Consider the following 15574-nt stretch of genomic DNA (forward strand, 5'->3'; position numbering starts at 1 on the left):
CGAGACCATCCTGGCTAACACGGTGAAACCCCATCTCTACTAAAAAATACAAAAAACTAGCCGGGGGAGGTGGCGGGCGCCTGTAGTCCCAGCTGCTCGGGAGGCGGAGGCAGGAGAATGGCGTGAACCCGGGAGGCGGAGCTTGCAGTGAGCTGAGATCCGGCCACAGCACTCCAGCTTGGGTGACAGAGCGAGACTCCGTCTCAAAATAAAAAAAAAAAAAAAAAAATACCTCAAGGAACAATTTAAATGGAACAACTCAAACTCCTTCCATAAAAGTTAATACAATGCAATTTCAAAGAGCGAGATAGCTGTAATGGCAGTGGCATGGAAGAAACCAAGATATAAGAAAAAAGAGGCAGAAGTGCACAGTGACTTAAAAGACAATTGCGTTTTTCCAAAGTATGAAACATATATATGCTTATACATACAGAATATAGTACAGCTCTGTAAGAATACACAGGTGAGAACTAGGCAGTTGAGAGAAATTGGGGATGGGAGGAAAACTTACTTTTCATTATAACCTTATGTACCTCTTTGAATTTTGTATCATGTCACTCAAAAAATAAACAGTGGCCGGGCATGGTGGCTCACGCCTGTAATCCCAGCACTTTGGGAGGCCGAGGTGGGAGGATCACGAGGTCAGGAGATCGAGACCATCCTGGCTACAACAGTGAAACCCCGTCTCTACTAAAAATACAAAAATAAAAAATAAAAAATAAAAAAATAAAATTAGCCAGGTGTGGTGGCGGGTGCCCGCAGTCCCAGCTACTCCGGAGGCTGAGGCGGGAGAATGGCGGGAACCCGGGAGGCGGAGCTTGCGGTGAGCCGAGATTGCCACACTGCACTCCAGCCTGGGCAACAGAGCGAGACTCCGTCTCAATAATAAATAAATAAATACAGTAATTTAAAAATAAATAAAATCGCAGATTGTCTTCTACAGGTTAACACACTGGATATTGCTTCTCTTTGCTGGAGTGGCAGGAAGTCACAGGGTACCTAATCCCAGGAGAACAAAAGAATATGAATGAAGCACCAGAGAACTAAGAATCTCACCCCTGCTCAGCAGATCGTTCACTCCTCTCCTGCATTGCTCATATAGCTTCTCTTTGACTCACCTGCTGTCTGCGTTCCTCAAGTTCTCGCTGTATATTTTCTATCACGGCCACCGCCTCTTCTCCACTTTCAGGGTGATGCTCTCTCACCCAGGGCTGGAACTCTTCAGGCAGGATGGTCAGGAACTGCTCCAGCACCAGCAGCTCCAGGATCTGCTCCTTTGTGTGCAGCTCAGGCCTCAGCCACTCACAGCAGAGCACCCGGAGTTGGCTGAGAGCTTCCCGGGGTCCTGAAGCCTCATGGTACTGGAAGTGCCTGAAGCGCTGGTAAAAAGTCTCAAACGTTGGAGGGTTGTACTCCTGCATCCAGGTGCAGTCTTCTTCTTCCACCTTCACTATGAGAAGGTCTTCCTGCTCCTGGGAAGTCTCAGCTGGGGGGTCTAAGTCTATAACTTCCCGGGATTCGGTCATTATCATTCCAACTCAGAGGGAAGTCCCTCGAGGCTGGCTGTGTTACACTGAACCAATTGGTTTTCTGCTCTTTAAGATCTTCTGGACACTTTCAGTAGCATGCAACCTACTGATGTATTGGGAATCATTATTAGCAAAGACAGATGGCAAAGAGGTCATCTATACTAAAGATGACCACTCAAAGTAATTACTTAAAAATAAGGACTACAAGGTAGCCATCACTTCACCCACAAAATGATAATAAGGAATATCCCCAACATTTAAAAAGTGTATTAGAGAGCCATACAAATCTAACATCAGGCCCAACCTAAAACACAGTTTTAGAGTGAAGAACTTTACATTCCATATAAACAACGGGACAAGACTAGTCCAGACGCAGCCGCTCCTTCTCTCTACCATAAGACAAACTTAAGTCTGAATACGGGTGAAAATCATTATAATGGTCAAAACTGAGCCTGTCCTCTAACCTACAAGAGCTTGACAGGCCAAGGGGAGACTCCATCGGTCCCAAAGAGAAGCAGCGTTTATAAGGTACACATCTGAACCTGGATTCCTCAGAATGGCCCCTGACCCAGAGATACAGAGAATGTGGCCCGGTCAAGGTTAGGGACAGGACCCCCGTCCAGTCACGAAGCCCCTGCCCCCTCCCCTCAAGGCCCCACTCTAGGGGAGCTCTCCTGGAACATCAAGCTCCCCGCAGCCGAAGCTGGGAAGAAGCGGTTCTTCCCACCGAGAGAAACCGAAGCCGACACTTCCCAATACTTCCTCGCCGGAAGTAACCAAGTCCAATCTTGCCTTGTCCAACGGGGTTAAACGGTTAGATCCCACCCCCCCGAAGCACTTCCGCGTCCTCTCTAGGAATCCCGGAGGACCTCGCCTCGCAGGCAGGGCGGACCAATCGGCGTGGAGATGGACGCGGGCCCCGAGTCCCAGGCCACCCTCAGTGACTCGCACGTCCCCAGGGCCCCCGAAGCCGCTCGCACAGCATCATCAAAGCGAGGAGGCAAATGGAGCCACCCTCTCCCCTGCTCCAACCCAAAGCCATTGAAACAGCCCAAGCTCCTCCCCTTTCAGTGGGGCGGGGAAGGAGGAGCGGCCTCAGGGGTTGGGCTGAGGTTGCTCGTGTCTGATTGGCCGGGGAGCATGCGCCTTCCCCCCCGCCAACGCTCTGCGCCCCGATTCGAAGTAGGTCTGTACCTTGCTGAGAGCTCGCAAACCTCGCTTATGTTGAATTTGGGGCCCTTAGGTTTTCTTCACCCGCATCCTCGCTACTCTCACTACCCACTTTCCAAAGACACCCACCTCTTGACCACCGCAGTCGGCTCAGAAGGCCGATATCTTCAACGTCACACCCGGGAGGCGCGGGGATCATCGGCTCCCAGGACTACATCTCCCAGGAGGTGGCGCGCGGGACTCGCCGGTTCGCCATTGGGGGCGCGGCTCCCTTTGCAGCCTCGGTCTCGCGAGCCTATCAGAAGGTGGCAGAGCCGGGAGTCGTGTCCTCTGGAGCCCCGGCAGGAAGGCTGGGGGTGGGCGGAGGGAGCGGGGCATCCCTTTGAAGGAAGGGGCGTTGCTTACACAGGGCTTCCCTGGCCATGGGGTTCTCATCCTTAATGATACCTCTTTTAAGCCAGGCGCGGGGTCCCATGCTTGTAAGCCTAGCGAATGGACAGGCTAAGGAAGCAGGATAGCTTGAGCACAAGAGTTCGAGACCAGCCTGGGCAACATAGCGAGACACCCCCCCCCCCCCCCCCCCCCCCCCCCCCGTCTATTTGTAATACCCTCCCTTGGCCGGGCTCGGTGACTCACACCTGTGATGCCAGCACTTTGGGAGGCCGAAGTGGGTGGATCACCTGAGGCCAGGAGTTCGAGACCAGCCTGGCCAACATGGTGAAACCCCGTCTCTACTAAAATACAATAACTTAGCTGGGCGTGGTGGCGCAAGCCTGTAATCCCAGCTACTTGAGAAGCTGAGGCAGGAGAATCACTTGAACCCTGGAGGCTGAGGTTGCAGTGAGCCGGGATCGTGCCATTGCACTCCAGCCTCGGGAACACAGTGAGACCCCATCTCTCAGTAATAATCTCTCCTGATTTTTTTTTTTTTTCTGANCCCCCCCCCCCCCGTCTATTTGTAATACCCTCCCTTGGCCGGGCTCGGTGACTCACACCTGTGATGCCAGCACTTTGGGAGGCCGAAGTGGGTGGATCACCTGAGGCCAGGAGTTCGAGACCAGCCTGGCCAACATGGTGAAACCCCGTCTCTACTAAAAATACAATAACTTAGCTGGGCGTGGTGGCGCAAGCCTGTAATCCCAGCTACTTGAGAAGCTGAGGCAGGAGAATCACTTGAACCCTGGAGGCTGAGGTTGCAGTGAGCCGGGATCGTGCCATTGCACTCCAGCCTCGGGAACACAGTGAGACCCCATCTCTCAGTAATAATCTCTCCTGATTTTTTTTTTTTTCTGAGACAGAGTCTCGCTCTGTTGCCCAGTCTGGAGGACAATGGCACGATCTCAGCTCACTGTAACCTCTGCTCCCAGGTTCTAGCAATTATCCTGCCTCAGTCTCTTGAGTAGCTGGAATTACAGGCACGCTCACCACGCCCAGCTTATTTTGTATTTTTAGTAGAGACAGGGTTTCCCCATGTTGCCCAGGCTGGTCTCGAACTCCTGACCTCAGGTGATGCTCCCGCCTCGGCCTCCCAGTGCTGGGATTACAGGCGGGAGCCACCGCACCCGGCCAATCTCTCCTTTTCATATTTTCATATGGTGCCTTATAGTTCCCAAGCCCCACCCCCGTGCCCCGCGCCCTTTACAAAGTTGATGGGCAGGCAGGAGAAGAGTTACTGTTGCCACTGTTTTACAGGCGCGAAGGAAGGAACTGCTGTGAAATTGCAGCATCTGCAAAGAGATGAGAAGATATTTAGAAGTTAAAGGTCTCTTTTCAGGGAACCTAAAATCTTGCATTGTAAGTAGCTTCCTATCTAGGACCGAACCCCAGGTGAATGTTTGCATTGCCTGTGTTTTGTGTGTGAGTGAGGTAGTATAGGATTTTGCACCTATGGCTTAATTTGATTGCCCTTATAAAGTTGTTTAATGTCTATGAAAGTTGCTACAGATGGGCATGGTGCTTCACGCCTGTAATCCCAGCATTTTGGGAGGCCAAGGTAAGAGCATCACTTGAATCCAGGAGTTCAAGACTGGCCTGCCCTTTTTACCCCGTCTCTGCAAAAAATAAAGTAAAATTAGCTAGGCATGGTGGTACATGCCTGTAGTCTCAACTACTCAGCAGGCTGAGACCGGAGGATCACTTGAGTTCAAGAGGTTGGGGCTGCAGTGAGTTATGATTGTGCCATTGCACTTCAGCACCTCAGTGACAGAGACAGCCCGTCCCCCCCCCAAAAAAAAAATTTAAGGTGGATATCCATTCTTTTCTAATATATTTACTGCCATTTGAATTATTTATTTATTTATTTGTATTTATTTATTTTGAGACGGAATCTCACTTTGTTGCCCAGGCTGGAGTGCAGTGGTGGGATCTCGGCTCACTGCAGCCTCTGCCTCCCAGGTTCAAGTGATTCTCCTGCCTCAGCCTCCCGAGTAGCTGGGATTACAGGCATGCGCCACCACACCTGGCTAATTTTTTGTATTTTTAGTAGAGACGGGGTTTCACCATGTTAGCCAGGATGCTCTCGATCTCCTGACCTTGTGATCTGCCTGCCTTGGCCTCCCAAAGTGCTGGGATTACAGGGGTGAGCCACCACAACCGGCTTGAATTATTTATAAATACCTTTTGCATTTCAATACTTTATTTCTTAAATAGATTAACACATTTGCACAAGTCAAAATTCAGAAGGGCACTTAAAGTCTTCCTCTCATTCTCTTTCTACATTCATTTTTCTCTCTAGAGATAGCCAAGATGACTAGTTTCTTTTTTTTTTTTTTGAGATGGAGTTTTGCCCGTTGCCCAGGCTGGAGTCAGTGGTGCGATCTTGGCTTACCCGAACCTCTGCCTCCCGGGTTCAAGCGATTCTCCTGCCTCAGCCTCCGATGTAGCTGTGATTACAGGCATAAGCCACCATGCCCGGCTAATTTGGTAATTTTTAGTAGAGATGGGGTTTCTCCATGTTAGTCAGGCTGGTCTTGAACTCCCGACCTCGGGTGATCCACCCACCTTGGCCTCCCAAAGTGCTGGGATTACAGGTGTGAGCCACCGCACCTGGCACCATAGGTGACATTTTTATGTGCAGTTATTAAACATGCCTGGATTGATAGTGTTTGGTTTTTTTGGGCGTGTGGTGGGGACCAGGGTTGCTTGAACCCAGGAGGCGGAGGTTGCAGTGAGCCAAGGTCAGGAGTCCAAGACCATCCTGGCTAACATGGTGAAACCCCGTCTCTACTAAAAATACAAAAAATTAGCCGGGTGTGGTGACATGCACCTGTAATCCCAGCTACTCGGGAGGCGTAATCCCAGTTACTCGGGAGGCTGAGACAGGAGAATTGCTTGAAGCCGAACGAGACTCCATCTCAAAAAAAAAAAAAAAAAAATTAAATTTTGTATGGAGACACAGTCTCACTATGTTGCTCAGGCTGGTCTGGAACTCCTGGGCTCAAGCGATCCTCTCATTTTATGCAAGTTGCAAGTCACCAGCAGCTTGACATCAACCAAGGCACTTTGTTTTAGAGATAGGCTCTTGCTCTACCCAGGCTAGAGTGCAGTGGTCTGGTCATATCTCACTGCAGTCTTGACCTCCTGGGCTCAAAGGATCCTCTGACCTCAGCCTCCTGAGTAAGTGGTGTGTCAGGAGTTGGTTCCTTCCGGTGGGTTCTTGGTCTCCCTGACTTCAAGAATGCAGCTGCGGACCTTCGCGGTGAGTGTTACAGCTCTTAAAGATGGCACGGACCCAGAGTGAGTAGCAGCAAGACTTATTGTGAAGCGCAAAAGAACAAACCTTCCACAGCATGGAATGGGACCTCAACGGGTTGCTGCTGCTGGCAGGGGTGGCCAGCTTTTAATCCCTTATTTGTCCCCTCCCATGTCCTAGTTCTGTCATATCAGAATGCCCTTTTCTCCATCTTCCCTGCGATTGGCTACTTTTAGTATCCTGCTGATTGGTCCATTTTACAGAGCGCTGATTGGTGCATTTTACAAACCTCTTGCTAGCTACAGAGCGCTGATTGGTGCATTTTTACAAACCTCTTGTAAGACAGAAAAGGCCAAGTCCCCACTCCACCCAGGAAGTCCAACTGGCTTCCCCTCTCAGTGGGACTACAGATGCTCGCCACCAAACCCAGCTATTTTTTTTTTTTTTTTTTGTATAGATGGGGGTCTCCAATTCCCGACTTTAAGTGATCTCTCCCCCTCGGCCTCCCAAAATGCTGGGATTACAGGCATAAGCCACTGAACCAGGCCAGGACACATCTTTGAGCCTCAATTTCCTCATCTTTGTTAGGATCAAAGTCGTTAACATCTGATGTACATGGAAGTACTTAGTCCAAAAGAAAAAAAAAAAAAAACTTCTAACTGGGTTCAGTGGCTCACGCCTGTAATCCCAGCACTTTGGGAGGCCAGGGCAGGCGGATCACGAGGTCAGGAGATCTAGACCAGCCTGACCAACAGGGTGAAACCCCGTCTCTACTAAAAAAACCAAAATTAGCCAGGCATGGTGGCGCACGCCTGTAGTCCAAGCTGCTGAGGAGGCTAAGACAGCTTGGCGACAGAGCGAGAGTCCGTCTCAAAAAAGAAAAAACAAAAAACTGTCCAACCTGGGCAATATAGTGAAACCCCGTCCCTACAAAAAAATTAATAAAGCTGGGCGTGTTCGCGCGCACCTGTAGTCCTAGATACTTGAGAGGCTGAAGCTGGAGAAGTGCTTGAACCCGGGAGACAGAAGTTGCAGTGAGCCGAAATCGCGCCACTGCAGTCCAGCCTGGGCGACAGAGCGAGACTCTGTCTATTTAATCCTGAAGGTTCCCGCCCTTGCCGGTGCTCGGCCACCGGCTGGGACGCCCGTATTTCCCTAGGCTGCAGGAAATCGTCAAGACCCACTGCGTCGGGCGGGGCTCGGACGATAAACCAGCGAGATGCACCTCACCCCATCAGGCGCCTAGAGAGGCCCCGGAAATGCAGGGAAGGGTGCCGCAGGTCGTCGGTGACGCACTTCCAGCACGGGATGTTTTCGGTGACTGGACTGAGGGAGCTGTAGGCGCAAAGCTGAGGAAAGGAAGAAGTGTGGGAAAGGGGCCTGGTGTGGTGGGGCACGGTGTTTGGGACCGGAGGGTTTGAGGGCTGATGAGTTCCTTGAGTTTGCTCTTTCTTCACCGGAAAGGAAGACTCCAGGAAGGGTCGCACATGCTGGAGAAAGATGAATTCCAGCTTGACCGCCCAGAGTCGCGGCAGTGACGCCGAGTTGGGACCCTGGGTGATGGCTGCGAGGTCCAAGGACGCGACGCCGTCCCAACGCGACGGCCTTTTGCCCGTGAAAGTGGAGGAAGACTCACCCGGAAGTTGGGAGCCCGGCTATCCCGGGACTTGGCCAGACCCGGAAACTTCTCGACTGCATTTTAGGCAGCTGCGTTATCAGGAGGTGGCTGGACCGGAAGAGGCGCTGAGCCGGCTCCGAGAACTCTGTCGTCGGTGGCTGAGGCCTGAGCTGCTCTCCAAGGAGCAGATCCTGGAGCTGCTGGTGCTGGAGCAGTTCCTCACCATCCTGCCCGAGGAGCTCCAAGCCTGGGTGCGAGAGCACTGCCCGGAGAGCGGGGAGGAGGCAGTGGCCGTGGTGCGGGCTCTGCAGCGAGCGCTCGATGGAACCTCACCTCAGGTGAGAAGCGAAAGACCCATTCTGGAGGTGGGAGTGTGGAAAATAGGCGTGTATGGGGTGCTCTGCGTTTCGGAAGTTACTTCATTATTACATTTCGTGTGAACGCTGGGGTGTGTATGGACTTCCTTTCCGCAGGCCACAGTGACAGATCCATCCAGGAGATGACTTTATAGACCTCAGCATAAAGCCAATACTTATTACTGGTTTTCTTTCTTCTTTTTTTTCTTTTCTGTTGTTGTTGTTGTTTGAGGTGGAGTTTCAGTCTTGTCGCCCAGGCTGGAGTGCAGTGGCGCGATCTCGGCTCACTGCAACCTCTGACTCCCGGGTTCAAGCGATTCTCCTGCTTCAGCCTCCCGAGTAGCTAGGATTACAGGCGCCCACTACCACGTCCGGCTAATTTTTGTATTTTTAGTAGAGATGGGGTGAAGGGGTGGCCTGCCCCTCCACACTTGTGGGTGTTTCTCCTTAGGTGGAAACGAAAGACTTGAGAAAAGGAATAAAACACAGAGACAAAGTGTAGAGAAAGAAAAGCGGGGCCCAGGGGACCGGCGCTCAGCTTACAGAGGACCCACGCTGGCACCGGCCTCTGAGTTCCCTTAGTATTTATTGAGAATTATCTTAGTCATTAAAAGGATAAGGGAGTGGCTGGACAATAGGATTATTGTAGGGAGGAAATCGGCAGTAAGACATATGAAAAAATCCTTGTAATATGAATAAGTTTAAAGGAAAATGCTGTGCCTTGAGATGTATATGCGACATCTCCATAAACCTTTTAGCAGTATTGCTCCAGCAAGCCCCACCTTATTCCTAAAGGCGGTTTCTCCTCACTCAGTAAACAAGGCACACAATGGGTATTACCCGGAGATGTTCCATTACCCAGGGAGGGGCAGGAGACAAATGTTTTTCTCTTTCTTGAGATTTAAGAGAATGGTGATGACCTTTAACCATAAGCAGCCTTTAGGCACTTGTTTAACAAAGCACACTCTGCACCGCCCAAAATCCTTTTAACCTTAAGTCACCACAGCACATGTCTCTTGCAAGGACAAGGTTGGAGGTAAGGTCACAGATTAACAGCATCTCAAATACAGAACTAAATGGAGTCTTTTATGTCTACTTCCTTCTATATAGACTTGGTAACAAGCTGATCTCTCTTTCTTTTCCCCACAATGGGGTTTCACCGTGTTGGCCAGGCTGGTCTCGATCTCCTGACCTCAGGTGATCCGCCTGCCTTGGCCTCCCAAAGTGCTGGGATTACAGGTATGAGCCACTGCACCGGGTCCTGTGTACTTTTAATTCCCATACATCACAGTGATACAAGATAAAGAAATATTTTGCTCTTACCTACCCCCAAAATTAGTGTAAATAGTCCACAGAAAGGCTTTTCAGGATTACAAGAGAATGTCAGCCTCTATCTCTGATCTCTCCAAACTCCCTGGTCAGTACAAGACTCAAGAAGAGTGGTAGTGCTGTATAGGGACAGCAGGTACTGAATTGGGCACTTGTGTTGTTCCCAGGGGATGGCGACTTTCGAGGACATGGCTGTGTCTCTAACCTGGGAGGAGTGGGAGCGCCTGGACCCAGCACGGAGGGACTTCCGCAGAGAGGGTGCACAGAAGGATTCCGGGAGCACAGTTCTGCCTAGTGAGTGCTGTTGCGCTGCTGGTTTATTGTGGTGTGTGATTTGTGAAGGGCTGGTCCATTACCATCTCTGAGCCATTATGCCATTCCCAGACTTGGGCTGAGAGCCTTCAGGTGTCTTCTGTAACCCAGGCAGGAGCCTATGTACTGCTAGGTGCTAGGTTCAGCTTTTTACTTTGGTTCGTTTTTAATGTTTTATACATACAGAAAACTATTAAAAAAAAAATAGATAATGACCATCCCCTGTGTCCACCACCCAAGTTTATCCGATCTTAATACTTGGCCATATTGCCAGAGAAGTATGTTACAGCTGGAGGTGAGGCCCCCACATAGCCTCCTGGAAACCATTCCCCTCTATCCTTCTCCGGAGGTAGCCAGTAAGCTGACTGTTGTGTTTATGACTTCCATGCATGTCTTATATTGTCTCTACATAGACACGTAGCTCCACGCTGTATATCATTACTGTATGGCTTTTTTTTAACTCAACATTACATTTTTTAGATTTACTCATGTTGATGCATGGAGCTCTACCTGTTTCACTGTCCAGATACTCCAGAATTCTATCCATTTCTGTTAATGGACATCTAGGTGTCTTAAGTTTTAACCATTACACATTACAGCATTGCACCGAACATTCTTGTATATTCTTGCATATTTTTGTGTATTTGTTCCTATGTTGGAGTTTTTGAAGAGAATATGCCTAGAGATAGGCAGTAGTCCCCCCTTCCTGGTTTTGCTTTCTGTGGTTTCTCTTACCCATAGTACGCAGTACAACCAGATATTTTAAGACAGAGACCACATTCACATGACTATTATTACAGTATAGCATTTGTTTTTCATTTTTCGTCTTTGGTTTTGGGGGTTTTCCTGAGATGGAGTTTTTGTCTTGTTGCCCGTGGGGAGTGAGTGCAGTGGTGTGGTCTCAGTTCATTGCAACCTCTGCCTCCCAAGCCAAGCAATTCTCCTGCGTCTGTCTCCTGAGTAGCTGGAATTACAGACATGCCCCACCATGCTCAGCTAATTTTGTATTTTTAGTAGAGACAGGGTTTCACCATGTTGGCCAGGCTGGTCTTGAACTCCTGACCTCAGGTGATCCTCCTGCCTCAGCTTCCCAAAGTGCTGGGATTACAGGTGTGAGCCACCAAACCTAGTTAAGTATATTGTTATAATTGATAGTTAATGTTAATCTCTTAATGTACCTAATTTATGAATTAAACTTGATTAAAGGGATGTATGTATAAGAAAAAACATTATATATAGAGAGAGAGAGGCTTTAGTACTATACACAATTTCAGGCATCACTGGGGGTCTTGGAATGTGTCCCCACAGAGAAGAGGAGACAACTGTATGTTCATCTTACTCTCCAAAGAGCTCATAACTAATGTATACGCCACCAGCAATATTGAGAATTTTTCTTTCTCCACATTCTCATCAACATTTGCTGTTGGCTGGGCACGGTGACTCTCACCTGTAATCCTAGCACTTTGGGAGGCCCAGATGGGAGGACTGTTTGAGGCCAGGAGCTCAAGACCAGCCTGGGCAACACAGCGAGACCCCATCTCTTTTAAAAAATTTTTTTTAATTAAAAAAATAGTAATACATTTTGGCCAGGTGTGATAGCTCACGCCTGTAATCTCAGCACTTTGGGAAGCCGAAGCAGGCGGATCACAAGGTCAGGAGTTCAAAACCCACTTGGCCAACATAGTAAAACGCCATCTCTACTAGAAATGCAAAAAATTAGTCGGGCCTGTGATGCCTGATGTGCAGGGGCCCTGGCACCCTGCTTACCCACCCATCCCTTCCGCTGCCCCTCACCCACTCTGGCCACACTGCCTTGCTGCTCCAAAATATGCCAAGCCCCTCTGCCTCCTGGTCTTTGTGCTATGTGACCACTCTGCCTGAAATATTCTACTCTAGCTCTGTAGGAAGCAAAGCTTCAGAGCTTTGCTCAAATTGCTCCCTTGTGCCAGGAGTGGTGACTCATACCTGTAATCTCACAACTTTGGGAGGCCAAGGTGGCTCACACATGTAACCCTAGCACTTTGGGAGGCCGAGGCAGGCAAATCACTTGAGGTCAGGAGTTTGAGACCAGCCTGGCCAACATGGTAAAACCCCGTCTTTACTAAAAATACAAAACTTAGCCACACCAGTTAATGGGCACCTGTAATTCCAGCTACTCAGAAAGCTGAGGCAGGAGAATCGCTTAAACCTTGGAGGTGGAGGTTGCAGTGAGTCGAGATCATGCCACTGCACTCCAACCTGGGTGACAGAGTGAGACTGTCTCAAAAAAATAAAAAATAGGCTGGGCTCAGTGGCTCACGCCAGTAATCCCAACACTTTGAGAAGCCAAGGCCAGGTGGATCACCTGAGGTCAGGATTTTGAGACCAGCCTGACCAAGATGGTAAAACCCCATCTCTACTAAAAATACAAAAGTTAGCCGGGTGTGGTGGCATGTGCCTGTAATCCCAGCTACTCTCGAGGCTGAGGCAGGGGAATTGCTTGAACCTGGGAGGTGGAGGTTGCAGTGAGCAAAGATCATGCCACTGCACTCCAGCCTTTGCAATGAGCGAAACTCCATCTCAAAAAAAATAAAATAGCTGGGTGCGGTGACTCACTCCTGTAATCGCAACACCTTGCAAGTCCAAGGTGGGTGGATCACAAGGTCAGAGGAGTTTGAGACCATCCTGACCAAGATGGTGAAACCCTGTCTCCACTAAAACTACAACAAAATTAGCTGGGCACGGTGGCGGGCGCCTGTAATCCCAGCTACTCGGGAGGCCAAGGCAGGAGAATCACTTGAACCTGGGAGGCAGAGGTTGCAGTGAGCAGAGATCACGCCACTGCACTCCAGCCTGGGCAACAGAGTGAGACTCCATCTCAAAAATACAATAAGATACGATAAGATAAAATAAACTATAAACTGGGTGCTGTTTCTCACGCCTGTAATCCCAGAACTTTGGGAGGGCAAGGCAGGTGGATCACGAGGTCAGGAGTTCAAGACCAGCCTGGCAAAGATGGTGAAACCCTGTCTCTACTAAAACTAGCAAAATTGGCACCTGTAATCCCCGCTACTTGGGAGGCTGAGGCAGGAGAATCACTTGAACCCGGGCGGCAGAGGTTGCAGTGAGCTGAGATCACGCCACTGTACTCCAGCCTGGGCAACAGAGTGAGACTCTGTCTGAAAATAAATAGTGACAGAGTGAGACTGTGTCTCAAAATAAATAAATAGGGAGGCCGAGGCAAGGAGATCATGAGGTCAAGAGATAGAGACCATCCTGGCCAACATGCTGAAACCCTATCTCTACTAAAAATATAAAAATTAGCCGGATGTGCTGGTGTGCGCCTGTAACCCCAGCTACTCTGGAGGCTGAGGCAGGAGAATCACTTGAACTCAGGAGGCAGAGGTTGCAGTGAACTGAGATCAGGCCACTGCACTCCAGCCTGGTGACAAAGCAAGACTCCGTCTCAAAAAATAAATTAATTAAAATAAAAAGTAAAAGGGATTTGAGGATTTAACATTCTGCCAGCACTTGCTTATTTAAGTGTTGCACAGAAATGCAATGGCAGGAATTTGTATTTTCATGTTTCAGGTTTGGAAAGCAGAGCTGAGAACAAAGAGTTGATTCCAATGCAAGAAATTTTAGAAGCGGAGCCACAGGGGCGACTACAAGAAGTGTTCCAGGGGAAGCGCCCCCTGTTGTCTAAGTGTGGCAGTACCCATGAGGACAACGTGGAAAAGCAGTCCAGAAACCCCTTCCCCCTGAAACTTGAAAATTCTCCTGAAGCACAAGGACGCAACAGCATCTCAGATGTCAACAAGAATGGTTCCATAGAAGGGGAAGAGTCTAAAAATAATGACCTGCACAACAGTGCCAGACGCTCCAACCTTGTTCTGTGTCAGCACATCCCAAAAGCAGAGAGGCCCACAGACAGTGAGGAACACGGGAACAAGTGCAAGCAGAGTTTCCACATGGTGACGTGGCACATGCTGAAACCTCACAAGTCTGACAGTGGAGACAGTTTCCATCATTCCAACCTCTTTGAGACCCAGAGGCAGCTCCGTGAAGAAAGACCTTATAAATGTGGTAACTGTGGGAAGAGTTTCAAACAACGCTCTGACCTCTTTAGACACCAGAGAATCCACACAGGTGAGAAACCCTATGGCTGCCAAGAATGTGGGAAAAGCTTCAGCCAGAGCGCTGCCCTGACCAAGCACCAGAGGACACACACTGGTGAGAAGCCATACACTTGTCTGAAATGTGGGGAGCGCTTCAGGCAGAATTCACACCTAAATCGTCATCAAAGTACCCACAGTAAAGACAAACATTTTAAATGTGAGGAATGCGGGGAAACCTGTCATATTTCCAACCTTTTTAGACATCAGAGACTACATAAAGGGGAGAGACCCTATAAGTGTGAAGAATGCGAGAAAAGCTTCAAACAGCGCTCCGACCTCTTTAAACACCAGAGAATCCACACTGGGGAGAAGCCCTATGGATGTTCTGTCTGTGGGAAACGCTTCAATCAGAGTGCAACCCTCATTAAACACCAGAGAATTCACACTGGAGAAAAGCCTTACAAATGTCTCGAATGTGGGGAAAGATTTAGACAAAGTACACACCTTATCCGACACCAAAGAATTCATCAAAATAAAGTGCTGTCGGCTGGGCGTGGTGGCTCACGCCTGTAATCCCAGTACTTGGGAGGCCAAGGCAGGCAGATCATTTGAGATCAGGAGTTTGAAACCAGCCTGGCCTACATGGTAAAACTCCATCTCTACTAAAAATACAAAAATGAGCTGGGCGTGGTGGTATGTACCTGTAATCCCAGCTATTCGGGAGGCTGAGGCAGGAGAATCACTTGAACGCAGGAGGCAGAGGTTGCAGTGAGCCGAGATCACGCCACTGCACTCCAGCCTGGGCAACAGAACAAGACTCCATCTCAAAAAAGAAAGAAATAAAGTGCTATCATTTTGATATGTTTCTGTGTGACTTGGCCTGTTTCTTTTCCTGTCCAGAACCACATTCCTTGCCATTTGGAGTATATCAGTCAATTATGGATCTTCCTTGAGGATCTCCTACAAGATAGGTTCAATCTGTCCTGAGCCTCATTACAGACTGATAGTTTCAGTGAGTGAGGAATGAGGAAGTAAGGGGCCTTCTGAAATGTGAGCTGGTGCCGGGTAAGAGACTTCTGATGATAAGAGTGAGGCCAACATGTAACAGGGTTCTGTCCTTGTCATCTGCGCTCTACCTTTATGTGTTTATTTTTGAGATTGGGTCTCGTCGTATCCCCCCCGGCTGGAGCTCAGTGGTGCGATAATGGCTCACTGTGGCCTCAGCCTGGCTCAAGTGATCCTCTTTTCTTAACCTCCTGAGTAGCTGGGACCACAGGCACACCACCACACCCAGCTGTTTTTTTTTGTTTTTGTTTTTGTTTTTTTTTTAAGAAATAGGGCCTTGCTATGTTGCCCAGGCTGGTCTCAACCTCCTAGGCTCAAGGAATCCTCCTGCCTCAGCCTCCCAAAGTGCTGGAATTACATACATGAGCCACCACACCCAGCCTACCTTTATTTACTTTGTTTTTTTT

At 49.3% G+C, this 15574-nt stretch overlaps 2 protein-coding genes across 7 annotated transcripts in view; one reads left to right on the top strand and one right to left on the bottom strand.

Moving 5' to 3' along the window:
* ZKSCAN5 (zinc finger with KRAB and SCAN domains 5) overlaps positions 1-3259 on the bottom strand; it is a 32574-nt gene extending 29315 nt beyond the window's left edge. For 2 of the 6 annotated variants that reach the window (XM_017885996.1, XM_017885991.1), the window contains exons 1-2: positions 2829-3259; positions 1119-1635 (exon numbers count right to left, since the gene is read on the bottom strand). Coding sequence is in view for 4 of the 6 variants with exons in the window: in XM_017885991.1 (XP_017741480.1) it covers positions 1119-1532 (414 nt within the window). In the remaining 2 variants the exon portion in view is untranslated. The other 4 variants (XM_017885992.1, XM_017885994.1, XM_017885993.1 and 1 more) reach the window with 4 other exon arrangements.
* Positions 3260-7628: 4369 nt separating this feature from the next.
* ZNF394 (zinc finger protein 394) lies at positions 7629-15314 on the top strand. The gene is made up of 3 exons (XM_017885997.1): positions 7629-8346; positions 9861-9987; positions 13576-15314. The coding sequence occupies exons 1-3, from the start codon at positions 7891-7893 to the stop codon at positions 14673-14675; spliced, it is 1683 nt and encodes a 560-aa protein (XP_017741486.1). The 5' UTR covers positions 7629-7890; the 3' UTR covers positions 14676-15314.
* The last annotated feature ends 260 nt before the right edge of the window (positions 15315-15574 follow it).

This window comes from Rhinopithecus bieti, unplaced genomic scaffold, assembly GCF_001698545.2.
Source record: "Rhinopithecus bieti isolate Rb0 unplaced genomic scaffold, ASM169854v2 scaffold_14454, whole genome shotgun sequence".
NCBI classification, from domain to species: Eukaryota; Metazoa; Chordata; class Mammalia; order Primates; family Cercopithecidae; genus Rhinopithecus; species Rhinopithecus bieti.

Bases quoted from the DNA above. Each gene is read 5' to 3' on its own strand.
- ZNF394 (XM_017885997.1), top strand. From the start codon at position 7,891: ATGAATTCCAGCTTGACCGCCCAGAGTCGCGGCAGTGACGCCGAGTTG. The intron at 8,347-9,860 runs GTGAGAAGCGAA...TGTTGTTCCCAG, and splicing joins TCGATGGAACCTCACCTCAG to GGGATGGCGACTTTCGAGGA. The intron at 9,988-13,575 runs GTGAGTGCTGTT...TTCATGTTTCAG, and splicing joins CGGGAGCACAGTTCTGCCTA to GTTTGGAAAGCAGAGCTGAG.